Source organism: Humulus lupulus, chromosome 7, assembly GCF_963169125.1.
Source record: "Humulus lupulus chromosome 7, drHumLupu1.1, whole genome shotgun sequence".
In the NCBI taxonomy this organism is placed as follows: Eukaryota; Viridiplantae; Streptophyta; class Magnoliopsida; order Rosales; family Cannabaceae; genus Humulus; species Humulus lupulus.
Genome location: NC_084799.1, coordinates 104,912,658 through 104,939,876, shown reverse-complemented (window position 1 = coordinate 104,939,876; position 27,219 = coordinate 104,912,658). Strand labels below are relative to the sequence as shown.

At 41.9% G+C, this 27,219-nt stretch overlaps 1 protein-coding gene across 1 annotated transcript; it reads right to left on the bottom strand.

Moving 5' to 3' along the window:
• Nucleotides 1–13,336: 13,336 nt before the first annotated feature.
• LOC133788508 (carbamoyl-phosphate synthase large chain, chloroplastic) lies at nucleotides 13,337–19,294 on the bottom strand. The gene is made up of 3 exons (XM_062226021.1): nucleotides 17,684–19,294; nucleotides 15,340–16,032; nucleotides 13,337–15,179 (listed from the first exon to the last, which is right to left on the bottom strand). The coding sequence occupies exons 1-3, from the start codon at nucleotides 19,019–19,021 to the stop codon at nucleotides 13,620–13,622; spliced, it is 3,591 nt and encodes a 1,196-aa protein (XP_062082005.1). The 5' UTR covers nucleotides 19,022–19,294; the 3' UTR covers nucleotides 13,337–13,619.
• Between the last annotated feature and the right edge of the window lie 7,925 nt (nucleotides 19,295–27,219).

Sequence of the window (27,219 nt, the reverse complement as noted above, 5' to 3'; positions counted from 1 at the left end):
GAGACAATCTTCTTGGGTCGCCCGAATCGGCAGATAATGTTCTTAATCACGAAGTCAAGGACTTTTTTGGAAGTTATCGTTGCCAAAGGTTCTGCTTCAGCCCACTTCGTAAAGTAGTCGATGGCCACCATGGCGTAACAGACCCCGCCCTTTCCACTAGGGAGGGCGCCAACTAAGTTGATCCCCCAAACTACAAACGGCCATGGGGAAGAGACCATCTTCAGCTCGACTGGGGGAGCTTGGGCAACTGTGGCGAATCGTTGGCATTTGTCGCACTTCTTCACGTATGAGATTGAGTCTTTGGACAGAGTTGGCCAGTAATATCCTTGCCTCAGGACCTTTAAGGCCAAGCTTTGCCCCCCAGTGTGATCTCCGCAAAAACCCTCATGCACTTCCTGTAGGATGGCCTTTGCTTCGCTTGGAAGAACACATCGTAGGAGAGGTAGGGAGTGCCCACGCCGGTATAACACCCCGTCTACTATCGTATACCTGGGAGCTTGATACAGAACTCGCCGCGCATCATTACGCCCTTAAGGTAGCTTTCCTTCGACAAGATACTCAAGGATGGGAGTCATCCAGGTCGGCTTGGCGTCGATCATCTCGACCTCCGCCCTGGCTTCCTCTATACTTGGTTTCTCCAAGAATTCTATTGGCACTAACCCCAGGGTTTCTGTCTCCCCAGAGGTGGCGAGCTTGGCGAGAGCGTCTGCGTTAGCGTTCTGCTCCCGAGGTATCTGTTCGATCGAGCCCCGCCCGAATGCGGACAGCTCAACCTTTACCTTCGCTAGATAGGCAGCCATCTTAGGTCCCCGTGCTTGATATTCGCCCAGAACCTGGTTTACCACGAGCTGGGAGTCACTGAAGCACTGGACGGAGCTCGCCTTTAGCTATCCTTAGCCCGGCCAGCAAAGCTTCGTATTCGGCCTTGTTGTTGGAGGCCTTGAACCCGAACCTCAGCGCCGAGTGGAATCTATGTCCTTCAGGGGATATCAAAATGATTCCAGCCCCGGAGCCGTTCTCATTGGATGAACCATCCACAAATATTCTCCACGACGCCTTGGCCGAGGTGGCCTGGGGCGAGTCTTCTACAGGATCCTCCCGGAATCCTGTGCACTCGGCTACAAAATCGGCCAGGGTCTGACTCTTTATAGCAGTTCGCGGAGTGTACAAAATTTCTAACTGGCTAAGCTCAATTGCCCACTTTAACAAGCGTCCCGATGCTTCAGGTTTTTGCAAAACTTGCCTTAAAGGCTGATCGGTCATGACGTGTATTGAGTGGGACTGGAAGTACGACCTGAGCTTTCGCGAGGCCGTGATAACGCAGAACGCCAACTTCTCCATCAACGGGTACCAGGATTCAGCTCCGAGAAGTCTCTTGCTGATGTAGTAGACTGGCTTCTGAATCCGGTCTTCTTCCCGGACCAACACGGCACTGGTTGCGTCCTCTGTGACAGCTAGGTAGAGAAAAAGAGGCTCTCCTGCTTTTGGTTTGGATAGTACGGGTGGCTCGGCCAGATGTGCTTTCAGGTCGAGGAAAGCGCTTTCGCATTCTTCTGTCCACTCGAACTTCTTATTTCCTCGGAGCAGGTTGTAGAATGGCAAACACTTATCGATGGACTTGGAAATAAACTGATTGAGGGCTGCCACTCTCCCTGTCAGGCCTTGGACATCTTTTCGAGCAACGATCTGATCTTGTCGGGGTTTGCCTCGATTCCTCGGGTATTGACTATGAAACCCATGAATTTTCCTGATGCGACTCCAAAGGTGCACTTCTGTGGATTTAGCCTCATGCCATACTCCCGTAGGATCTTGAAGCATTCTTCCAGGTCAGAAACATGGTTATCGGCAGTCTTTGACTTGACTAGCATGTCATCGACGTACACTTCCATGTTTTTTTTGATCTGGTCTGCGAACATTCTATTCACCAACCTTTGATACGTAGCCCCGGCGTTCTTCAGCTCGAAGGGCATGACCTTGTAACAATAAACATTAGTTGGGGTCATGAAACTGGTGTGCTCCTGGTCCGCCGGATTCATGGCGATCTGATTGTAGCCTGAGTACGCGTCCATAAAGGACATGAGTTCGTGCCCCGTCGTGGCATCCACCAACTGGTCAATCCTTGGCAGTGGAAAACAATCCTTGGGGCAGGCTTTATTCAGGTCGGAGAAGTCGATGCAGGTCCGCCATTTCCCGTTGGGCTTCGGGACCAGCACGGGGTTGGCAACCCAAATTGGAAACTTGGCTTCACGGATAAAGCCGCATTTTTTGAGCCGGGCCACCTCTTCCTCCAAGGCTTCAACTCGGGTCGTTCTTAGGCGTCTCTGCTTCTGGGACTTTGCAGGAACGCACTTATCCAGATGAAGTGTGTGCATGATGACACTCAGGCTGATTCCCACCATGTCCTCGTGTGACCACGCAAACACATCCAGGTTATCCCGCAGAATTCTGACCAGCTCCAATCTGTCCTCGCCTATTCGGGGGTCAATATCCTCACTTAAGATGATATTTTCCCCTTCGGCGTTTTGAGGTTTTTCAATCTCAGGATCAGCTAAGGGTTCCCGAGATTCCTCTTCACCACCTTGGATGGCCATTGCCAACTGCCCGGGTTTAGATTTTCCTTTCATGGAAATGCTGTAGCATTCCCTGGCAGCGAGCTGATCGCCCTGGACAGTGCATATTCCCGTGGAAGTAGGGAATTTCATCGCGAGGTGGCGAATGGAAGTGATGGCCTCAAAAGCTATGAGCGTAGGTCGTCCCAAAATTGCGTTGTATGCAGCGGAGCAGTCGATGACCACGAACTCGAGAAGTTTGGAGACTGTCCAAGATCTTTCTCCCAGGGTTATCACTAGCTCGATCGTTCCTATTGCTGCTGATCCTTCTCCCGAAAAACCGTACAGCATCATGGAGGTCTTCTTCAGCTCGGCAACGGTCAAACCCATCTTCTCCAATGTGGACCGGAATAGGAGGTTCACAGAGCTCCCATTGTCGATCAGGACCCTCCTGACTCTACGATTGGCGAGCTGAACTGCCACGACCAGAGGGTCATTGTGAGGGAACTGGACATGGCCCGCATCTTCCTCTGTAAAAATGATCGGTTGCCTGTCCAATCGCTGCTGCTTTGGCTGACGCTGCTCTGGGACGAACTCTACTCCGTTGTGTGCCTTAAGTTCGTTGACGTACCTCTTCTAGGCACCCCTGCTTGTGCCAGCCATATGCGGTCCTCCAGAGATGGTGGATATCTGCCCTCCTACCACGGGAGGGGGGACGTCCTGATCTATCCGAGACCCGGGCTAACTGGCCGGGACTTCTGGAGCAGGTCGACTTGCTGGGACCCTATTTCATGCGTATTGAGCCAAGGGGCCGGCTTGGATGAGAGTCTCAATCTCATCTTTTAGATGCCTACAATCATCAGTATTGTGGCCAACATCGTTGTGAAAGCGGCAAAACTTGGAGGTGTCTCTCTTCCCCTTTTGGTGCTTCAATGGCTCTGGCCTCTTCCAGGGGAGGCGAGTAGAATTAGCTAGGAAAATATTCTCCCTAGACTGGGTGAGCTCTGTATAAGTCGCGTAGACAGGCTTGAACTTGTCCACGGACTTATTCTTCTTTTGGTCGTGCTTGCTGCCTTCACCATTCCCCTTTCTTTTGCCTCCACCGAGCTAGTTATTCTGTGTGACGTTTTGGGTCGCTGCCACGACCTCCGTCCCCACTCCAGTGGGCTGATCAGGGACCTGGCTGGTTCCTACGGCTTCGGCTTCCTCCAAGTTGATCCATTCCTGGGCCCTGTTAAGGAATTCATTAACTAAGCTAACTCCCTTTCTTTGTATGTCTTTCTAGAGATCCCCTCCGACGAGGATTCTAGTTCTCATGGCCATGAGCTTGGAGCTATCATCCGTGTCTCTGGCCTGAGCAGCGACGTTCGCAAATCTGCTCAGGTAGGCCTTCAGAGTTTCCCCGGGCTACTGCCTCACGTTAGCCAGAGAGTCGGCCTGAACGCGGGCAGCCTGGGAGGCTTGGAATGCCCTTTTGAAATCTGCCGAGAAAGTCTTCCAGGAGCTGATTGACTGTCTTTTACCTTGCTTGAACCACTGCCTGGCAGGTCCAGTCAGTGTGGAAGGGAAGACTAAACATCTCAGCTCGGGGCCAATGTTGTGGGCCATCATCAGGGTGTTAAACATCCCTAGATGATCCGACAGATCTCCGTCTCCATTGAACTTGGACAGGTGCGGCATACGGAAACCAGGTGGGTACGTCGTTGCTGCTATGCTGGGGACGAAGAGCTCCATCTCGTCCCCTGAATCATATTCATCTTTTACTTTTTCTGACAGGAGCTTCCTCATCAGCTCCTCCATCTGGGCCAGGCGCTCGAGGGTTTGGTCCTGATGTCCTTGGTTATTTCAGGGCTGTTCAACAGCTCCGGATCCATTGTACATATTTGGTGGATTATTTCCCCTCCTATCTTGAGATAGGTTATTTGGGGCATTCCCGCCGTTACGTACTTCGGACAAGGCCCCCCCCCCCCCGAGCGAGCATGGCTGTCTCCTCCTGTTGGCTCCCCTCTATGAGAGTTAAGGCGATCTCGCAGATCGCCTCCCCAAGTGGCTTGTGGGCTTTGTGCCGAACTTAGACGTTGACGCAGGTCCCCGCCAAAAAGGTCACTCCGGCGACTGCCGGTCCAGTAGCTCCTGCTAGAGAGGCTCGGAGCTCGCCTTTGGTGTTGAGGATCTGGGCTTTCCCTTGGCGCCCTGCTACGTCAGGAAGGTCCGGCTGATGGCGGGTTTCTCCTGCTACTCCCATAGGCTGGGATATCTCGGACGGGCCGAGGAGGAGATGGATATCTGATTGGAGACAGAGGATGTCTAACCAGAAAGGCCATCCTGGTTCCGTCAGGACGGATCAAGTTCGGTGGGGGCCTTTCGGCCCTGCCAACCTGCTGGTCCCGCGCCTGGCGATCTGGACGGGGCGCAGGACAATTGTTGGGGACGGGCTGATGCTACGAGCCCTCCCCGGACCTCTTTCTGGAATTTCTTCGAGCTGCCCTGGGAGCGCTCGAGGCTAGTTCGGAGCTAGGAGTCAAAGTTTTGACCGAACGGCTGTACTGCTGTTGTCTGGCTCCAGGCACTTCTTCAAAGTTTGCCTCTCGATGGTGTGATGAAGGAGTGGAGTTGGCTGTCAGAGGTCTGTCCGAGAGGCTATGCCTGAACCGGTTACCCCAGCGAGACTTGGGAGCCTCGCCTTGCCTCTCTCCGACGTTAGCGTCGGTTGCGAGAGGGGGTAGTCGGGCCAGCACATCTTTGATCTGCTGGTTAGCTATTGCTAGCTGGCTCCTCAGCTGAGCATTCTCCATCTCCACCGCAGTGTAATAACACGAGTTTGTATTAGGTGGCCGGGGCGCCGAACTTCCGGTGTCATCTTGGCCCGCCGGCTGTTTTCCTGGCCGCTGCTAGATTTCAGGAACTTGTTCACCAGGAATGGCGGTATGATGAGCCTCCTGCCCATCATGTTGTTCTGTCTCGTTACCGTGCCTGGATCGAGTAGTCACCATAGTTGGATGTTTGCGACAGTACTAATCGAGCTTGCTATCAATGAAAGCACCAAACTGTTGACGCGGTTCTTCGCCAACAGGTAATTAAGAAAATAAGAGAAAGGAATTAGTGCTTAGGTTGAACCGAAACGGATATATGATCTTTGAAAATGAAATGGTGACTCAAAGTACGTTTTTTAAGTGGTTCAAAGGTTAAAATCCTTCTACTCCACTAGTCAGTATTATTGCTATATACTGGGTATTTGATTACAGGGTATTTCTTACAATCGAGAATCCAACCCCCTATTAACTCCCAAGGTCTCCATATTTATAGGAGAAGGCACCTGGGAGTTGTTAAGAAGGTCATCCCGTGACCTTCTTACCTATCATGTCAACTCTGTGACATTCATGATTAATTCCTAAACCTGACACATAAGTGTGGTCAAATCAATAGGTAAGGGGATAATGGGCCGCACGGCCCAAAACCAGTCGTGGGAATCTGAATACGCACGTTCCTGCTGCGTGTCCGAGAAGTCAGGGATATATCCAACACGTGATGTCTGATATATGCACGTTTACCTTGCGTGGTTGACTTTACAAGGGGTCACAGCCTCCAACTCCAGCTCGTATCACGAGCTAGATCTTCACTCGACCTGCGGCCTTGTGAGTCCAGACTCAATCCTTAGGCAATCTTGGCGAACCCTTAGGGTACCCCGAGCTAAGGAGGTAGGACCTTACGATGGCAGCTCCGATCCTGGGGATGTCTGCCTGGTAATCATGATTAGGCCGTACCTCAGCTCGCTAATCAGTCCGTGGGAAAATCAGGGCGTACAAAGTTTGTTGCTAGATTTTTTAAAAAAAAAAACAAGTTTGTTGCTAGTTGATTGTAAATTATATTATATTATATGTTTAATATGATATTATCTAATATGTGAAGTTTAAGTTTAATTAAATTATATTTAAGTTATAAAAAGTATGTGTTGACGCCGTTTTTCGTCAACTTAATATGTAGAGCAATTAAACAATAGGAACTATGACGCAGATGAATAATATGGTAGAACAACAAGAATTTTACGAGGTTCAGCAGTTAACTCTGCCTAGTCCACGGGTCTATTTTATTAAGACTTGGAGTTTTCTGGAAATCCTTCAGGGATGAATTCTCCAGAGTTTCTCTCAAGATATCAAAAGATCGGTCCCTTACAAATGTTCATGGACTCTCTATTTATAGAGAGTTTTCAGAGTTCATTTCCACATATTTCGGGAAGATACTTCTGCTTATTAATTAAAATAATTATATTAAATACTGTAATACCTATATACAAGGAAACGTCCCCTGAAGACCAGGGGCGAATACTAGACCTGTTAATATTTCTTTAATGTTGGGATGTTACAACAATAAATATCTTTAAACGTACAGAACGCGTTACATCAGATGACTCATTAAATCTTTCGAGGTCAGCAACCAGCATCATGTCGGTCAAGGTTTATTGATAAGTTACGAGCTAGCCGCCTTATTCCAAGACCAGCTCGGACCCGATAAAGACCATCGAGGCTGTTACATTTCGAGCTTGTACTCTTTAAGCTCAGGCTACTTGATCCGAAGACACCCAACAACGGATATATCTCGGTGCTACATTCTTTCGATCTTAGAAATAATTTCAAGGTTAAATGTCTTCGAGGTTGCCATTTTGATTCGAGGGTTTAACATCTGGACCACGAACGTGCATTTTATATATCTCAAGCTCACACTTGACGAGTCCAGCTTTCGAGGTCACAATCTCAGGTCTCGAAATCTGGGTGTAACAGTATAGTTTTATTATTTTTAAATAATTATCATTGTAAAATATCTAAAAAATATTCTATTTTAATTTGTTTAATTATTTATTTATTTTATTTTATTTAAGTTTAAATCATGTACTACAATCTATAATTAAATATAAGAACATTCTATTAAATATAAGAATATTTCGTTAAAATTAACGAAAAAAATAAAAAACGGCTAAAACAAAAAATTTCTTATAGAAGAGATATAATTATACATCAGATTTTAATTTTTGTTTTTGTCTAAAATGTTGCTATATCGTTAAATGTAAAGTGATGAAGTGATTTGGTATGAAATTAACTTTCTCAAAAAATTGCTTTGAAGGCGATGTCTATTGCAAGTCCTCTTTCTTTTACTCCTTTTGGAACCTTTTTCTAATTAATGGTTTCACATTAAAATTGAATTCCCACTTCCCAAGTAGATTTCTTCTCAAATTTTCCTTCTTAATATTATTCTCATTTATATTATTTTTTCAACAGTAATTTTATTAAAATGTAGTCACCTTGCTTATCTAACACTTTTTATATATTTTATTTACGCAAAAAAAGTCACTATCCTTAAATAATTATGTAGAAGAAAGTTTATGTTTATCACCGCAAATTTCATGCTAATTGCCTAACCTTTTTTTTTCTTAGCTTTTAACGATTTAATGGAAGAAAATGGGAACTATCTCACTTTCATTCACTCCCCAATTTTCTTGGACTAATCTTCAGGCTTAATTTCAACCAATGCAAACAAAAAATGTTGTGTTCTAACGATGCATCTCTAGAAATTTAGATAAGAAAAGGTTAAATATATAACTAACTTTATGTGATATGGCATTAAGCATAAACTTTATTCAAATCACATTTTCTTTTATACACTTAAAATTATGTATACATTTCCTCATAAATATATTCGATTTAATCTACACAATGACATCATAAAAAGTTTGATTAAAATTTTAAATATGAATACAAGAAAAATGAATTGATCGAAGTCATTTCTTTTCTTTTATTATCTCTTCTTTTAATAGGCCCTACAAAAGGACTAAACTTTTCATGATTCTTTCCACCATATATATATATAAGGGTAAATAAACTCCTAAAAAATGATAATAATTGAAGAATTAGGTTGAAAGTCACTTTTATTGTTAGGGCCTTCTGTTTAGACAACAATTTATAGTTGTAAATTTGTCAGGTAATTTTTCTTTTCAAATCATATAGCTAAGTTTTAGAAATCATTATTTTTAGGATAAATTTTTTTATATCAATTGTTAAATCACAATTATTATTATTATTATTATTTGAAATTGGCATTTCGAAGAATTGGAATAAGAAGTTTAATTAGTGTGAAATTAAATACAAAATCCTCCACTCTCTAGTGGTCCACGCATGAAAGTAATGATTTTGTAGCCTTTAACAGTATGCCACGTGTGATTTGGGTTTAGCTAAATCAGTTAAAAAGAGTACAACCCTCATTGGTCCGGAATTGAGCTTTCTTTTGCTGCCTCCTTTGAGACACTTGACAGTGCAACCTTTCTACTTCTCTAACTACCACCCAATGAGCTGCCTACCCAAAAAATATAAACCAATGAGCTGCACATTTATTGAGATTGACCCGGTAATATTTTATTAATATTAATATTTAAGTAAATTGCTTAATATTTTAAAATGTTATATTTTTATACTCCATTTTTTTTCTTCTTAAATATATTTAATATTTTTAAAATATTGTATTTTTGTACTCAAATTTTTTTTGGTAAATATATTCAATATTTTAAAAATATTACACTTTTATACTTATTTTTTTATTATTTTGAGAAATATTAAGAAAATAAAGAAAAAAATATAGATTTTTTAATTATTTTTTAAATAGTAAATTATTTCCTTTTTCTTATTCTTTATCAAAATAAATATTTTAAATTAAAAATTAATAAATATTTTATTAAAATTAATAAAAAATGATTTAAAATAATTAAAAACTTATACTTTTCCATCAATTTAAAATATGAATTCTTAAAAAAAAAAGTGAAGAAAAAATATAAATTTTACTTATTTTGATTCATTTTAAAATCTTAATTTTTTTTTTATTATTTTGAAAAAGAATAAGAAAATGAAATTAATTTAAAATTTAAAAAATAACTATAATCATATATTTTCCATTTATTTTCTTATTATTTCTCAAAATAAAAAATAAGTATAAAAGATGAACTTTTCTAAGACATTGAGTATATTTATATTTTGAAAATCTTAGATATTTTAACCGTAATTTACTCTTAATATTAAAGAGCAAATACTACCACACAATAATTAATTTCAATTATATAATTTACAAATATATATTTTTAATAAAAATATTAATAATTAAAATTAATTATATATAATTTTCATGTACCTAACATTATTCATAATTACATATGAATATTCTTTTTACATATACAAAATATATATAAAAAAAATCACCCATGTCATAAGATATTATAATAAAAAAAATAGTGAAATAAAATTTACTATGAACTTTCATTATTAGGTGATAATCTTCTTGTATTAGTCCGTATCATATTTTATGTTAGTGATACTATTAGATTATGTTTACGACCACATTGACTTTCATACTTAACAATTTTTTTTAGATATTTATAGTATAGTTAGATATGTTTGAAGAGGAAAAAATTGCTGTTGGGGAGTCGGCTTTTGAGTTTTTTTCCAATAATATTAACAAGTTGAAATTTCTTCTATATAATAAGTGTGTAGATAACGAAAATTCTTAATTTTAACAGTTTTTTATTTTTTTAATGTTAATTTTAACGAAATATTCTTATATTTAACAGAATATTTTTATATTTAACGATAGTTTGTAAATACTTAAACTTAAATAAAATAAAATAAAATAAATAATTAAAAATTTTAAAATAGGATATTTTTAAGATATTTTACAATAATAATTATTTAAAAATAATAAATAATTAAAAAAAGATATTTTTGAGATATTTTACAATAATAATTATTTAAAAATAATAAAATCATATATTTTATAACTTAAATCAAATTTATTTAAACTTAAACTCACTTATTAAATAATATAATATTAAACATATAATATAATCTACTGTCAATTAGCAATAAATTATTTTTTTTTTTAAAAACTAGCAAGAAACTTAAATTTAAAATACAAGTATAATATTTAATATTATATTAAACATATAATAGTCACTCTCAAATTAAAAAATTAGAACAAACATAAACTTAAACAAAAATAAATAAATTATTTAATTAAAATATGATATTTATTTAAAATTGATACGACATTAATACAAATTTAATAAAATAATTAATAAATTCTATAAATAAAACTAAACAAAGATGTATAGTGCATGCTGCTTAGTTATCATAAATGTATGTACTTTGTACAATTGTATTAATGAATAAAATTTAGTTTAATTCAACAAAAAAATATATCATTTAAAGTAAAATTTAGCCAAAATTCCGTTACTATATATTGAATCCATAAAGTATTTTGGCTTAAATTTCCTAGATTTGCAAGAGTTGAATAGAGCTTCAGAAACAAACAAAAGGAAAAAGATAATATAGAGATTTTTGAGGTGGGGCAAGGTGGGTGAGAGCCGGTCAGCTCGTTGCGCGCATGAAGTAAGAAAACTCTGCTTCATTTTAAGTCCAAAGTTGCCATTGACGATTTGCAGCCCTATTATTCTTATACATTTATAGGAATTTTCTTTATCTGATTAATAAACAATCTTATTAGGATGGGATAATAACACCATATTCTTCCTAATAAAATAATAATAATAAAGTTGGCAACCATTCTTAATTTTTAGTTTTTGGCCAAGTTTTCCACCCATTGGAAAATTAGAGAGAAAAATAAAGAGCTTCAACTTTGCGGTGGAGGCAGTTGGACTTGTGTTTTTCATTCTCTCACACTGAGCCCTTGATTCCTCTCCAAAGAGTCTTTTGCGTGTGGACCTTGATAAATAGAAAAACAAGCCAATCCTTTGAATGTATCTTTTTTATTTTTTATTTATTTTCTAACTTCTTCTCCACTTACAGAAAGATCTATATTATTTATTTATTATTTTCTTCTTCTGAAAAATAAAACCCCGTTCATATTGATACGAGTAAAGTTCAGTTACGTTCAATCCCGGCAGAAACCCACCCCACAATCCCATCATTAGATTTATGACAAAAGGATTAAGTCACACAAAGACATCAATAATATATAGTTATAGTTATCGAAGAAAACTAGTAAAGAAAAGTTGAGTTGGCACATTGGCAATGTTCTAGTAATGGCTAACATTTACAAACGTCGTAATCAGTTTGAATGGTCATGGTGGTGGCGATAATCATACAAGTGCACTAGAGTAATACGGCACTGGTACTTGATCAGTCACCAATTGGTCATGTTGATCAGTTTCAATGGTCTCTGTCTTTCAACACATTCAAGAAGGCTTTCATTAGCTTTTTTTGCATACTTAATAAATGCAATTTCAGCACAATCCATAATTGAGATACTTTTTTTATCAAAAAATGAAATCATCAAACTGTTGGGAGAAGCTTATGCAGTCCCTATACTTACTCCCCCATTAAGGGGTAATCTGATCATTGATTACATATTTATGCCATGTGTGTTTATCAATATATATGACCATGACCAATTCTGAAGACTTTGACCCAGAATTTTCAAACCTTTTTTGTTGAATCAATGATACAAACCTAAGTTGTACACCTCACAAATGTGCAGAGAATGTAACATAATTGGGAATAGATAAACACGAGTGGAAGAACAACTGACCCTTTTAGTGGATTTGGAACTGAAAAATGTGCAACAATTTCAAAATAACATCATCCTAAAATGGATGCAAGTTGTCATTTTTCTAGAGCCTCTTTGATCTTAGGTTCCTATTTCTATATTCCAAAGCACAGTTTGGTTTCAAGAAAAGGTCCACACGGTTTTTTTCCTAAACATATAGTAGCAAGGTCTTTGCTACAACCAGTTTCCCACTCAAGACCGCTAAGAGTAACCTTATATGATCCTAAAATTATTGCTCTGTTTCCACTATCAATGACTTTAGGCCCTCCAAATTAGGTGTGTTAATAGTAATTTGAGATCTTGAGTGGAAGTTTGAGCCCACTTGCCTAGTGTCATTTTCCTCTTGAAGGAAATGGATTCATGGCATAAGCAAGAACGGGCTACTTGTTGAAACTGTGGAGCATGTTTCTTCTATAGCTTATGGGGAAAACAGAGGCAAACTTAACCAAGTCTTGCCACTAAAATCAAAGACATGTGCCAAAGTAAGATGGTCTTGGAATGTTTCAGCAGAGGATGATGGATACATAAGCCAAACATTCCTCTTTAGCTTCGTATGAGGAATGAAGATTTAAGAAGCACATTCTTACTTCTAACCACGTAACAGTAATAACTGTCGTAAAGGGTGGGATGGAACATCAAGAGTAGGTAAAAGGACACAACATATTTTCAACGATATCTAAATATTGATCAGCTAAAATTAATCGAACGCTTGATTTATGTGGATAAGAAGAACAAAATCTGCTCCAAAGTAAAAGATTTAGGTAAGTAAACAGGCAAAATTGTTTGTGCTCCAAACTACTATTTAAAATAATAATAATAATAAATAAGAACCCTCAAAAGGTTAGCAGAAGACATAAAATAATGCTGGGCAGTGTACACGAGGCATTAATGTAGACTATAGTTTATTCTATATTCACATACCAACCAACAGCATTAGCCTAATAATTAACGATGTGGCACCAATAATTAATTGTCATTCTAGGGTCTCTGGAAAGTCCTGCTAATTTAGTTGAGGTAGGTTTGGATTGACTACAATGTACAAAATAAGATTAGGAGCTTAGTCGTAATAGTCTTTGCTTAGACTTCACATTATCCCATAGTTACCAAATGCCCCTAAAAAATCTATAGAGCATATTAAATTTATTTTTGTTAGGCTGTGCTGGGGTGGTGGCGATGAGAATCCAATCTAAGAAAATATTTTATTTTATATAGGGCAAATGTAAGAATTAAGAACAATCTCTTCTAGCAAAAATGTAAGACCATAAACTCATACAGATTGGTACTCTCGTGCATCACCTTCAACTCAAAGTGATTATACAGAAAAATGGACAATCATAATAACCATTTGACAGATTACCAGGAAAATATATAGACATGAAAATCATTCATTAGTCACTAAAAGATTCAAGCTACTTAACTTGAGACAACAAACTAAATGTCTTTTCCAATTAAGGAAGATGCAGTTATCACTCACTGGGCACTAGTGGCACTCTGTACAGTAGAGAAGGTCTTACTATTTGCAGTTTCCGACTCGACATTAAAGAAGTCCTGCAGCGCGATCATCTTAATAGTATTGGTCTTCAAACTCTTGATTGCCTCTGCAGTTGCCAAAGCTCCAGCGACGGTTGTTATTACAGGAACCTTGTAAGCTAGAGCCATTCTCCTCAACTGCCGTCCATCTATCTGATCTAGTGCATCACCTGAACTTGTGATCACCATTAACTGGATTTGCCCATTAGATACCATATCACCAGCATGCGGTCGCCCCTCATGCAACTTTAGAACTCGTTCCACTGGGATGCCTGATAATTCAAGGACATGAGCTGTTCCTGAAGTCGAAACAATCTTAAAACCAAGCCCTTGGAAGGCATTTGCAATCTTTTCCAGATGGGGTTTGGTCAAGTCATTTAAGCTCAGGAACACTGTGCCAGATAGTGGTGGCTTCTGTCCAGCTGCAATTTGCGCCTTGGCAAATGCAATGGGAAACTCAAAATCAATACCCATCACCTCACCGGTGCTGCGCATCTCAGGCCCTAGTAATACATCACAACCTTGAAACTTCTCGAATGGAAGAACAGCTTCCTTTACAGACATGTGAGCAGGGATTACCTCTTCCGTGAAATTTAGGTCAGAAAGAGACTTTCCAGACATGACCAGTGCAGCATATTTAGCCAATGGATGTCCAATTGCCTTGGACACAAAAGGAACTGTGCGAGAAGCACGAGGATTCGCCTCAAGTAAGAAGACATCTCCAGACACTGTAATGGCATACTGACAATTCATGAGGCCGCACACATTAAGTCTCTTAGCCAATTGTATAGTCCATGTCCTGATTGTCTCCAAGCAAGAAGATGGGATGGTTTTTGTCGGAAGTGAACATGCAGAGTCACCAGAATGAACCCCAGCCTGCTCAATGTGCTCCATTATTCCGCCAATGACAACATTACCATAAGAGTCAGCAAGTGCATCAACATCAATCTCAATGGCATCCGACAAATACTTGTCAATAAGCACGGGAAGTTCTGGGTCCACCTTTACAGCATTTTCAAGGTAGGTCGCAAGCTTTTCATCGTTATAGACAATTTCCATAGCCCGGCCACCCAACACATATGAAGGCCGGACAACAACTGGATACCCAATGTCCACTGCAATAGCAAGAGCATCAGCTTCGCTTTTGGCAATTCCTCCTTTAGGCTGTTCAACATTTAACTCCTTAAGAATTGCATTAAACCTTTCCCTGTCCTCTGCTGCATCTATTGAATCTGGTGTGGTACCCCAAATGCGTACATTCCCAGCACCACTAGCACATTTAGGCTTGCACTCATCTAGGTACTGCTGAATTGGTAGAGCCAGCTTTAAGGGTGTTTGACCTCCAAACTGCACTATGATGCCATCAGGACGTTCCAAATCAATAATGTTTAGCACATCTTCAACAGTCAATGGTTCAAAATAGAGACGATCACTTGTGTCGTAGTCTGTAGATACAGTTTCAGGATTTGAATTCATCATAATTGTCTCATATCCTGCTTTCTGGAAAAAAAGAAAGGGACAAACAAAACATTTACAAATTCAGATACAACGGAAAGTCATAATAAGCATTTCTTCAAAAAAAAAAAAAGTCAAAATAAACAAACATAGAAGGCAGCCACAAGTACAATTGTCTTAACATAATTGAAAAAAGAGCACAAACCTGAAGGGCAAAGGATGTGTGACAACAGCAGTAGTCAAATTCAATCCCCTGACCAATTCGATTTGGTCCACCACCAAGAATCAAAACCTTCTTGCTTTGGGTGGGAGCTGATTCACACTCAAAATCATACGAAGAATACATGTAAGGGGTATTGGCCTCAAACTCAGCGGCACAGGTATCCACTCGCTTGTATGCTGGAGTAACACCTAGAGATATCCTCTTCTGCCGAACTTCTATCTCAGTCGACTTGGTGGCAAAAGCTATCTGCTTATCACTGAAACCTCTTCTTTTTACTTCAAAGAAATCATCCTGTGTTAGGTCAGACAAGCTCCGAGCCAAAAGGAACTGCTCTACATCTACCAGCTCCTTAAGCTGGGTGAGGAACCATTTGTCAATGTAACTCAGTTCATAAATGTCATCTATCTTCATTCCCTTCTTCATTGCAGCATATACAGCATGGATACGGTCAGGGTTAGGAACACGTAAGCTATACTTCAACTGGTCTAAGTCCCAGTCAAGTTCCTTGATCTTACCACAGCCCCATCCAGAGTGGCCACATTCCAAGGATCTCACTGCTTTCTGGAAGGATTCTTGGAATGTTCGGCCTAGTGCCATTGATTCACCAACAGATTTCATTTGTGTCGTCAAAATTGGCTGTGAACCAGGAAACTTTTCAAATGCAAACCGAGGGATCTGCATGATTAACATTGGAGAAATAAGTGAAAAAGAAAAAGATGAAAAGAATCAATAAGATATTGATGTGCGCCTCCAAAAAGATGCAGTAGTAGTTATTATCCAAAATTTGGAGGACTGTAATGTCTAGAACCACCAATCACAAGCTCATGACAATAACCATTAGTTTGAAAACAGAATCTCCAAAGTTAGAAGCCTATAAAAATAATTTATAAAACCTGAAGGGAGACAACGTTTATTCAAAAAAGATATTTTTTAACGAAAATAAAAATAAAAATCTATAGCAAAGAAAACCAAAAGCCCCCCTCAAGTACGCTGTGGATAAAATAAAATGTTAACTTCAGTAATAATTAAGGGTAAAAACAGAGAGAGCAAGTAGGGTTAAAATTTGTAGCCCATTTATGTCAGTGGACTTTGGAGTCTGGACCTCCAAAGGCAGCTATCATAATTGCAAACGAGAGAGTTTACTAAAACTACTGACCGATGTCAAGGCCCCTGCTTGTCAAAACCAAATTACAAGAAAAATCAACTCCACTCAACTAACAAAGTGCAGAAAGACACCAAAGCTATACAGAATAGACAACCATTCCCAAAAAACATGTTAAGCGTGAAATAACATGAGAAACAATAAAATAGCTTCAAACACGTACAAAAAAGAGACGTGAAGATATCAAAGTATATTATACTCCCATTCTTGACGCATACATAATAGTATATAAAGCAATGTGCAATATTTCACTGTTAATATTGAGCTTGAGCCAGAGCCAGAGCCAGAGCCAGAGCCTTTTTGTTACATATATGCATACACATAAATACATATAGAGAGAGAGAGAGTTAGACAGACTTCAGACTAGAGAATTGTTTTCTATTTATAAGCATTAAGATCTGAAATTTTGCTCACATTTTCAATGCAAAAAAATGAGGCTAACCCCACCACTATACTGTCTAATCTTAAAATAAGAACTACCAATTACAAGTTAACTATGTCAAAACAGAGTCTACTCTACTATGAAATGAAAAACATGAGCATTGTTGTAGAAAAAACATCAGGCATTTAAAATTAATAAAGTAGCAACGGCAGCACAAACACAATACAAGTTCCAGTTTACACAGAAGCCTCGTTCAATATCACATGCAGTCTCAACAGAAGAGCACCCCCAATATTTAGAATATATATCGTAAAGTCAATATATCTACATGTCTGTGGATATCTATAAGAAATCATACGAAAGAGATGTTATTATTTTTGTTTAGCTCTAAGCAATTGATTAATTACTCCTAAAGCTTTACATCATAATAACACTAGTTGATGAGGGTTTACTTCGGAAACAAAAAAAAAAACATGAAAGCCAAATTATTGGGGGATAACTCTAATTACAATAAAATGCAACTAGATCTAGTATGAGTTGGCGATTAGACCAGACCGAATATGGATAGAACTTATAGCCGATTCATTAAAGAAGTAACACAACTAAATAGACCCTATTGAAATTGTTTATGTTACAAGCACATCCTAAATGATTGTTGTTAGCAGCAAAGTGAAAAATTTGTTCGGCCAAACGGTTTAACCACAGGAATATTTGAGTGAATGTTGATAAAAAATATACATACAGCACACATATGTATAAAAATAAGAAGAAATTATACTTGCCTTTGTTACCACATAATCTATGGAAGGCTCAAAACTAGCTGGTGTCTTCTTAGTGATGTCATTTGGAATCTGATCTAATGAATAACCAACTGATAGCTTAGCAGCCATCTTTGCAATAGGAAAACCAGTAGCCTTAGATGCCAAAGCTGATGAGCGAGACACTCGTGGGTTCATCTCAATCACCATCACCTCGCCATCGATGGGATTAACAGCGAACTGCACATTAGAGCCACCACATTCCACTCCAATTTCCCTTATTATAGCTACTGAGTAGTCTCTCAGCCGCTGGTACTCCTTATCAGTCAAAGTTTGAGCTGGAGCCACAGTGATCGAATCCCCTGTATGGACTCCCATTGGGTCAATATTCTCAATAGAACATATGATAACCACATTGTCCGCCAAGTCTCTCATGACCTCAAGCTCATACTCTTTCCAACCCAATAAGGATTTCTCAACCAACACTTGAGAGGTCAAGCTCGCCGCAAGCCCTGCCTTGCAAATGGTTTCAAATTCCTCCCTATTATAAGCAATCCCACCTCCAGTGCCGCCCAATGTGAACGCAGGCCTTATAATCAAAGGAAACTCTCCAATGTCATTGGCAATTTCAATGCAGTCATCGAGTGTTGTGGCAATCCCAGATGGCGGCGTCTTAATGCCAATGTTCTTCATCGCCTGCTTAAACAACTCCCTATCCTCAGCCTTCTTAATGGCTTCAAGCTTCGCTCCAATCAACTCAACCCCATATTTTTCAAGTGCACCACTCTCGGCCAACGCCACGGCCAGGTTCAGCGCGGTCTGGCCACCCATAGTGGGCAACAGTGCGTCGGGGCGCTCCTTTTCAAGAACTTGCTCGACCAACTCCGGCGTCATCGGCGTAATGTAAGTCCGGTCAGCCAGGTCCGGGTCGGTCATAATCGTAGCCGGGTTGGAATTGATTAAAATCACTTCATAACCCTCTTCCTTCAGAGCCTTACAAGCCTGAGTACCCGAGTAATCGAACTCGCAAGCTTGCCCAATCACAATCGGTCCGGCCCCCAATATCATAATCTTCTTCAAGTCCGTTCTTTTGCCAACATTGGGTGATGGCGCTGCCGCCGTCACCTTCTCATCCTGCTCACTTCGGACCAAGTTAACTCGGTGAGTCAGCTTCTCCAGTCGAACAAATTGAGCTGGCCATGGTCGCAGCTTCAAAGCAGCAGGGGAAGAGGCCTTTCTTGCTCCGAGCCTGCTGGAGCTAAACAATAATCGAAAGCTGTTCGATTTCGAGGAATTCAGGTTCGATGAGAAGAGGGTCGACCTCGAAGATAGATAATCGCAATGATTCACACAATGCCCCATTGTCACCTTTCTCTGTGTAAACTGTGACAATAGTAAGATAATGAACAAGAAACTCAAAATCAAGCCCTAAGCTCAAAAAGAAAGAGAATATTAATTTGAGGTGGATAGTTAACGTTAATGCGGGTGTTAAAACAGGTGGTAATGGTGAAGAGAATAGGTTCCTGTAGCTGAGTGTTCCAGCTGCACTACTACAAGTGTAGAGCGTTTGTTTTGATTGTGTAGTTTGAGTTAAGTGGTACTACTACACAAACAGCACAGACAGCACAAAGGTGGCCGACTTGGCCGTACTTGGCATTTTAGATTACTAGGGTTTTTCTTTACTCTCTCTCTCTCCTATTTTGGTTTTGTTTTGTTAGGCCAGATTGGGCCTCTTACTGTTTATGTGGCCCAAGTTATTCTTCCGGACTAAAACAAGGAAAATTTGGTAAAAGTTGATAAATACCAATTTTTAAGGGTAGATACTAAATATATTTAGTTAAGATATACTCATTATTATTATTATTATTATTATTATTATTATTAGACTTCCCAAATTATCTTTATATGAGCACATAGTTTTAAGTGTTGTTATAGTATCATTATATGTGTAATATTATAATTAAATTAGAAATGCATTCTAATTATAAAGTTTTATATATAAGTGTGACAATTATATTTATAGGATTGTATTAAATCTATAAAAAGTTATTCTTTAAAATGTAAGCAAGACTTAAAATCTAAATCACAACTCTTTAAAATTTAAAACACAAAATTTAAAATGTAAACAATAATCATTTAAAATATAAATCTCAAGACATAAAGTCTAAATCACGACCCTTTAAAAGTTCAACCTCAAGACTTAAAATCAAAACCAAAACTCTTCAAAATGCAAACCACAAAACTTAAATATAAACTACAAAGCTTAAAATTTAAACCACGACTATTTAAAATTTAAACCATAAGACTTAAAATTTAAACCACAACTTTTTAAAATTAAACCACAAGGCTTAAAATTTAATCCATGACTTCTTAAAATTTAAACTACTAGGCTTAAAATCTAAATCACGACCATATAAAATATAAATCATGATATTTTAAAAGCTAAACTACGACTCTTTAAAATTTAAACCACTAGTTTTTTAAATTTAAACCACAATGCTTAAAATTTAAATCATGACTCTTTAAAATTTCAACCACATGCTTTAAAATTTAAATCATTACTCTTTAAATTTTGAATCACAAGCTTTAAAATTTAAATAACGTCTTTTTAAAATTTAAACCACAAGGCTTAAAAGTTAAACTAATAGGCCTAAAATATAAACCATAAACATATAAAATATAAATCATGATCCTTTAAAATATAAACAACGACTTTTTAAAATTTAAACAATTGGTCTTTAAAATTTAAACCACGACATTTTAAAATTTAAACCACAAGACTTAAAATTTAATCCATGATTTCTTAAAATTTAAACCACAAGACTTAAAAGTTCAACCACTAGACTTAAAATCTAAACCACGACCATGTAAAATATAATTCATGACCTTTTAAAATCTAAATGATGACTCTTTAAAATTTAAACCATTAGTCTTTAAAAATTAAACCACAAGATTTAAAATTTAAACCACGACTCTTTAAAATTTAAACCTTAAGGCTTAAAATTTAACCCACGACTTTTTAAAATTTAAACCACGATGCTTAGAAATTATATTTGTACGCCCTGATTTTCCAACGGGCTATTAGCGAGCTGAGATACAGCCTAAACTATATCAGCCACGTGGATCCCCCATGACCGGAGCTGTTGTCGTCAGGTCCTACCACGTTAGCTCGGGATATCCAAAGGTTCACCAAGATTACTTAAGAACTGAGTCTGGACTTCGAAGGCCACAGGTCGAGGGAAGCATCCAGCTCGTGGTACGGGATAGAGTTGGAGGCTGTGACCTTTTATAAAGTCAACCACGCAAGGTAAACGTGCATATATCAGACATCACATGTCTGATATATCCCTGACTTCTCGGACACGTAGCATGAACGTGCGTATTCAGACGCCCACGACTGGGTTGGGCTGTGGGCCCATTATCCCCCTTACCTATTGATTAGACCACACTTCATGTGTCAGGTTTTAGGAATTAATCATGAATGTCACAGAGTTGACATGATAGGTAAGAAGGTCACGGGATGACCTTCTTACCAACTCTCAGGTGCCCTCTCCTATAAATATGGAGACCCTGGGAGTTGCAAGAGGTTGGATTCTATTGTGTAAAGAAATACCCTGTAAAAGAATACCAAGCATATAGCAATAATATTGGCTGGTGGAGTAGAAGGATTTTAACCTTTGAACCACCTAAAAAACGTGATTGTGTCACCAGTCCATTTACAAAGATCATTCATCTATTTCGGTTCAACATAAGCACTAATCCCTTCCTCTTATTTTCTTAATTACCTGTTGGCAAAGAATCGCGTCAACAGTTTGGTGCTTTCATTGAGAGCGAGTTAGATTGGTGCTATCGCAAACATCCAACAATGGTGACCACTCGATCAAGACACGGTAACGAGACGGAACAACATGATGGGCAGGAGGCTCATCATATCGCCATCCCCGGTGAACAAATTCCTGAGATCAGCCAAGCGGCCGGGCAAACAGCCGGTGGGCCAAGATGACACTGGAAGTTCGGCGCCCCGGCCACCTAATCCAAACCTAGATTTTTACACTGCGGTAGAGATGGAAAACGCTCAGCTGAGGAGCCAACTAGTGAAAGCTAATCAGCAAATTAAGGAGGTGTTGGCCCGACTACCCCCTCTTACAACCGACGCTAATGTCGGAAAGAGGCAAGGCGAGACTCATAAGTCCCACCAGGGTAATCGGTCCAAGCCTAGCCGCTCGGACAGACCTCCGACATCCAACTCTATTCCCTCATCGCACCGTCGAGAGGCAAACTTCGAAGAAATGCCTAGAGCCGAACAACAGTATAGCCGCTCGGTCCGAACTTCAACTCCTAGCTCCCAACCAGCCTCGAGCGCGCCCAGGAGAGCTCGAGGGAATTCCAGAAGGAGATCCGGGGAGGGCTCACAACGTCAGCCCATCCCCACCAGCCGTCCTGCGCCTCGTCCAGATCGCCAGGCGCGGGACCCGCAGGTTGGCAGGGCCGAAAGGCCCCCACCTAACTTGATCCGCCCTGACGGAACCAGGATTGCATCTCCGGTCAGGCATCCTCCGTCTCCAATAAGATATTCGTCCCCTCCTCGGCCCATCCGAGATATTCCAGCCTATGGAAGCAGCAGGAGAAACCCGCCGTCCGCAGGACCTTCCCGACGTAGCAGGGCGCCGAGAGAGAGCTCGGATCCTCACCCCCAAAGGTGGACTCCGAGCTTTTCTAATGGGAGCTACTGGACCGGCAGTCGCCGGAGCGATCTTTCTGGCGGAGACCTGCGTCAACGCTTAAGCTCGGCGCAAAGCCCTCAAGCCACCCAGAGGGGCGACCTTCGAGATTGCCTTAACTCTCATAGAGGAGAGCCAGTAGGAGGTGGCATCCATGCTCACTCAGGGGGAGGCCTGTCCGAGGTGCGTAATGGCGGGAACGCCCCAAATAACCTATCTCAAGATAGGAGGGGCAATAACCCACCAAACATACACAGTGGATCTGGAGCTGTTGAGCAGCCCCGGAATAACCAAGGAAATCAGGACAAAACCCTCGAGCGCCTGGCTCAGATGGAGGAGCTAATGAGGAAGCTCCAGTCGGAGAAAGAGAAAGATGACTATGATTCGAGGGACGAGCTGGAGCTCTTCGCCCCCAGCATAGCAGCAACGGCATACCCACCCGGTTTTCGTATGCCGCACCTGTCCAAATTCAACGGGGACGGAGACCCGTTGGATCATCTGGGGATGTCCAATACCCTGATGATGGCCCACAACATTGGTCCTGAGCTGAGATGTTTGATATTTCCCTCCACATTGATCGGACCAGCCAGATAGTGGTTCAAACAAGGCAAGAAACAATCAATCAGCTCCTGGAAAACTTTCTCTGCAGACTTCAAGAGGGCATTCCGAGCCTCCCAGGCTGCCCACGTCAAGGCCGACTCTCTGGCTAACATGAGGTAGCAGCCTGATGAGCCTTTGAAGGCTTACCTGAGCAGGTTCGCGAACGTCGCTGCTCGGGCCAGAGACGCAGATGACAGCTCCAAGCTCATGGCTTTGAGGACTGGAATCCTCGTCGAAGGGGGACTCTGGAATGAAATACAAAGGAAAGGAGTCAGCTCAGTAAATGAATTCCTGAATAGAGCCCAAGGACGGATCAACTTGGTGGAAGCCCAAGCCTCAGCTGCAGGAACCAGCTAGGTCCTTGAGCAGCCCGATGGAGTGGGAACGGAGGTCGTGACTGCGACCCAGAACGTTACACAGAATAACCAGTTCGGTGGAGGCAAAAGAAAGGGGAACGACGAGGGCAACCAGCACGACCCAAAGAAGAATAAGTCTGTAGACAAATTTAAGCCGGTCTACGCGACTTATACAGAGCTCACCCACTCTAGGGAGAACATATTCCTGGCGAATTCTGCTCGCCTCCCCTGGAAGAAGCCGAAGCCATTGAAGCACCAAAAGGGGAAGAGAGACACCTCCAAGTTTTGTCGTTTTCACAACGATGTTGGCCACAATACTGATGATTGTAGGCATTTGAAAGATGAGATCGAAACTCTCATCAGAGCCGGCCCCTTGACTCAGTACGCGCGAAACAGGGTTCCAGTAAGTCGACCTGCTCCAGAAGTCCCGGTCAGTCAGCCCGGGTCTCGGATAGATCAAGACGTCCCTCCTCCCGTGATAGGAGGAGAGATATCCACAATCTCTGGAGGTCCGCATTTAGTTGGCGTGAGCAGGGGTGCTCAAAAGAGGTACGTAAACGAACTCAAGGCGCATAATGGAGTAGAGTTCGTCCCGGAACAGCGTCTGCCAAAGCAGCAGCGATTGGAGAGGCAACCGATCATTTTTACGGAAGAAGATGCGGGCCATGTCCAGTTCCCTCATAACGACCCTCTGGTCGTAGAAGTTCAGCTCGCTAATCGGAGGGTTAGGAGGGTGCTGATCGATAATGGGAGCTCGGTAAACCTTCTATTCTGGTCCACACTGGAGAAGATGGGTTTGACTGTCGCCGAGCTGAAGGCGACCTCCATGATGCTGTATGGTTTTTCGGGAGAAGGATCAGTGGCTATAGGGACTATCGAGCTGGTGATCACCTTAGGAGAAGGGCCTCGGACAGTCTCCAAACTCCTCGAGTTCGTGGTCATCGATTGCTCCGCTGCGTACAATGCTATGTTGGGTCGACCCACACTTATAGATTTTGAGGCCATCACTTCCGTTCGCCACCTCGCGATGAAATTCCCTTCTTCCACGGGAATATGCACGACCCGTGGCGATCAGCTCGCTGCCAGGGAATGCTACAGCATTTCCACGAAGGGAAAATCAAAACCCGGGCAGCTAGCAATGGCCATCCAAGGTGGAGGAGAGGAATCTCAGGAACCTTTAGCTGATCTCGAGATTGAAAAACCTCAGAGCGCCGAAGGGGAAAATATCGTCTTAAGTGAGGATATTGACCCCTGAATAGGCGAGGATAAGTCCGAGCTCCAGGCCATCGAAGAGCTCGAGGAAGTAAGCATCGATCCACAGAACCCTTCACGGATGGTCAAGCTCGGGAAAAACCTCTGTAACAAGAGGAAAGTGGAGCTGATCAGATTTCTGCAGGATAACTTGGATGTGTTTGCGTGGTCACACGAGGACACGGTGGGAATCAGTCCAAATTTCATCATGCACACCCTTCATCTGGACAAGAGCGTTCCTGCGAAATCCCAGAAGCAGAGGCCCCTGGGAACAACCCGGGCTGAGGCCTTAGAGGAAGAAGTAGCCCGGTTCAAGAAATGCGGCTTTATCCTTGAAGCCAAGTTTCCGGTTTGGGTCGCCAACCCCGTGCTGGTCCCGAAGCCCAACGGGAAGTGGTGGACCTGCATCGACTTCTCCGACCTGAATAAAGCCTGCCCCAAAGATTGTTTTCCCCTGCCAAGGATTGACCAATTGGTGGATGCCACGGCGAGGCACGAGCTCATGTCCTTTATGGACGCGTACTCAGGCTACAATCAGATCGCCATGAATCCGGCAGACCAGGAGCACACCAGCTTCATGACCCCAACTAACGTTTATTGTTACAAGGTCATGCCATTCGGGCTGAAGAACGCCGACGCTACATACCAGAGGTTAGTAAACAGAATGTTCACCAACCAGATCGGGAAGAACATGGAAGTGTACGTCGACGACATGCTAGTCAAGTCAAAGACTGCCGATAACCATGTTTCCGACCTGGAGGAGTGCTTCAAGATATTACGGGAGTATGGCATGAGGCTTAATCCACAGAAGTGAACTTTTGGAGTCGCATCTGGAAAATTCCTGGGTTCATCGTCAATACCCGAGGAATCGAGGCAAACCCAAACAAGATCAGATCATTACTCGAGCTTCCCTCACCCAGGTCGCGCAAAGACGTCCAAGGCCTGATAGGGAGGGTGGCAGCCCTCAATCGATTTATTTCAAAATCCACCGATATGTGCCTGCCATTCTACAACCTGCTCCGAGGAAACAAGAAGTTCGAATGGACAGAAGAGTGCGAAAGTGCTTTTCACGACCTGAAGGTACATCTGGCCGAGCCACCCGTATTATCCAAACCAAAGGCAGGAGAGCCTCTTTTTCTCTACCTAGCTGTCACAGAGGATTCAGCTAGTGCCGTATTGGTCCGAGAAGAAGACTGGGTTCAGAAACCAGTCTATTACACCAGCAAGAGACTTCTCGGAGCTGAATCCCGATACCCTTTGATGGAAAAATTGGCGTTCTGCCTTATCACGGCCTCCCGAAAGCTCAGGCCGTACTTCCAGTCCCACTCAATAGACGTCATGACCGATCAGCCTTTAAGGCAGGTTTTGCAAAAACCTGAAGCATCGAGACGCTTGTTAAAGTGGGCTATCGAACTCAGTCAGTTCGAGATTTTGTACACCCCACGAACTGCTATAAAAAATCAGGCCCTGGCCGATTTTATGGCAGAATGCACAGGATTCCGGGAGGATCCTGTAGAAGACTCACCCCAGGTCACCTCGGCCCAGGCATCATGGAAGATCTTCGTGGATGGTTCATCCAATGAGAATGGCTCCGGGGCTGGAATCATTTTGATATCCCCTAAGGGCCATAGATTCCACTCGGCGCTGCGATTCGGATTCAAGGCCTCCAACAACGAGGCCGAATACGAAGCTTTGCTGGCCGGGCTAAGAATAGCCCAGGAGTTGAAGGCGAGCTCCGTCTAGTGCTTCAGTGACTCCCAGCTCGTGGTAAACCAGGTTCTGGGCGACTATCAAGCACGAGGACCCAAGATGGCTGCCTACCTAGCAAAGGTAAAAGTTGAGCTGTCCGCGTTTGGGCGAGGCTCAATCGAGCAGATACCTCGGGAGCAGAACGCTAACGCAGACGCTCTTGCCAAGCTCTCCACCTCCGGGGAGACGGAGGCTCTGGGGTTAGTTCTAGTAGAGTTCTTGGAAAAACCAAGTATAAAAGAAGTCAGGATGGAGGTCGAGATGATCGATGCTAGGCCGACCTGTATGACCCCCATCCTTGAGTATCTCACCGAGGGGAAGCTACCTGAAGGGCGTAATGATGCGCGGCGGGTACTGTACCAGGCCCCAAGGTATATGATGGTAGACGGGGTTCTATACCGACGTGGGCACTCCCTACCTCTCCTACGGTGTGTATTTCCAGGCGAAGCAAAGGCCATCCTGCAGGAGGTGCATGAGGGTTTTTGCGGGGATCACACTGGGGGGCAAAGCTTGGCCCTAAAGGTCTTAAGGCAAGGATATTACTGGCCCACTCTGTCCAAGGACTCGATCTCGTATGTCAAGAAGTGCGACAAGTGCCAGCGATTCGCCACAGTTGCCCGAGCTCCCCCAGTTGAGCTGAAGATGATCTCTTCCCCATGGCCATTTGCAGTTTGGGGGATCGACTTGGTTGGCGCCCTCCCTACTGGAAAAGGCGGGGTCCGTTACGCTGTGGTGGCCATTGACTACTTTACGAAGTGGGCTGAGGCAGAACCTTTGGCGATGATAACTTCCAAAAAGTCCTCGACTTCATGGTTAAGAACATTATCTGCCGATTCGGGCTGCCCAAGAAGATCGTTTCCGACAATGGGACTCAGTTCGACAG

Bases quoted from the DNA above. Each gene is read 5' to 3' on its own strand.
- LOC133788508 (XM_062226021.1), bottom strand. From the start codon at position 19,021: ATGGGGCATTGTGTGAATCATTGCGATTATCTATCTTCGAGGTCGACC. The intron at 16,033-17,683 runs GCAAGTATAATT...TTAATCATGCAG, and splicing joins TAGATTATGTGGTAACAAAG to ATCCCTCGGTTTGCATTTGA. The intron at 15,180-15,339 runs GTTTGTGCTCTT...CTTTTTTTCCAG, and splicing joins ACACATCCTTTGCCCTTCAG to AAAGCAGGATATGAGACAAT.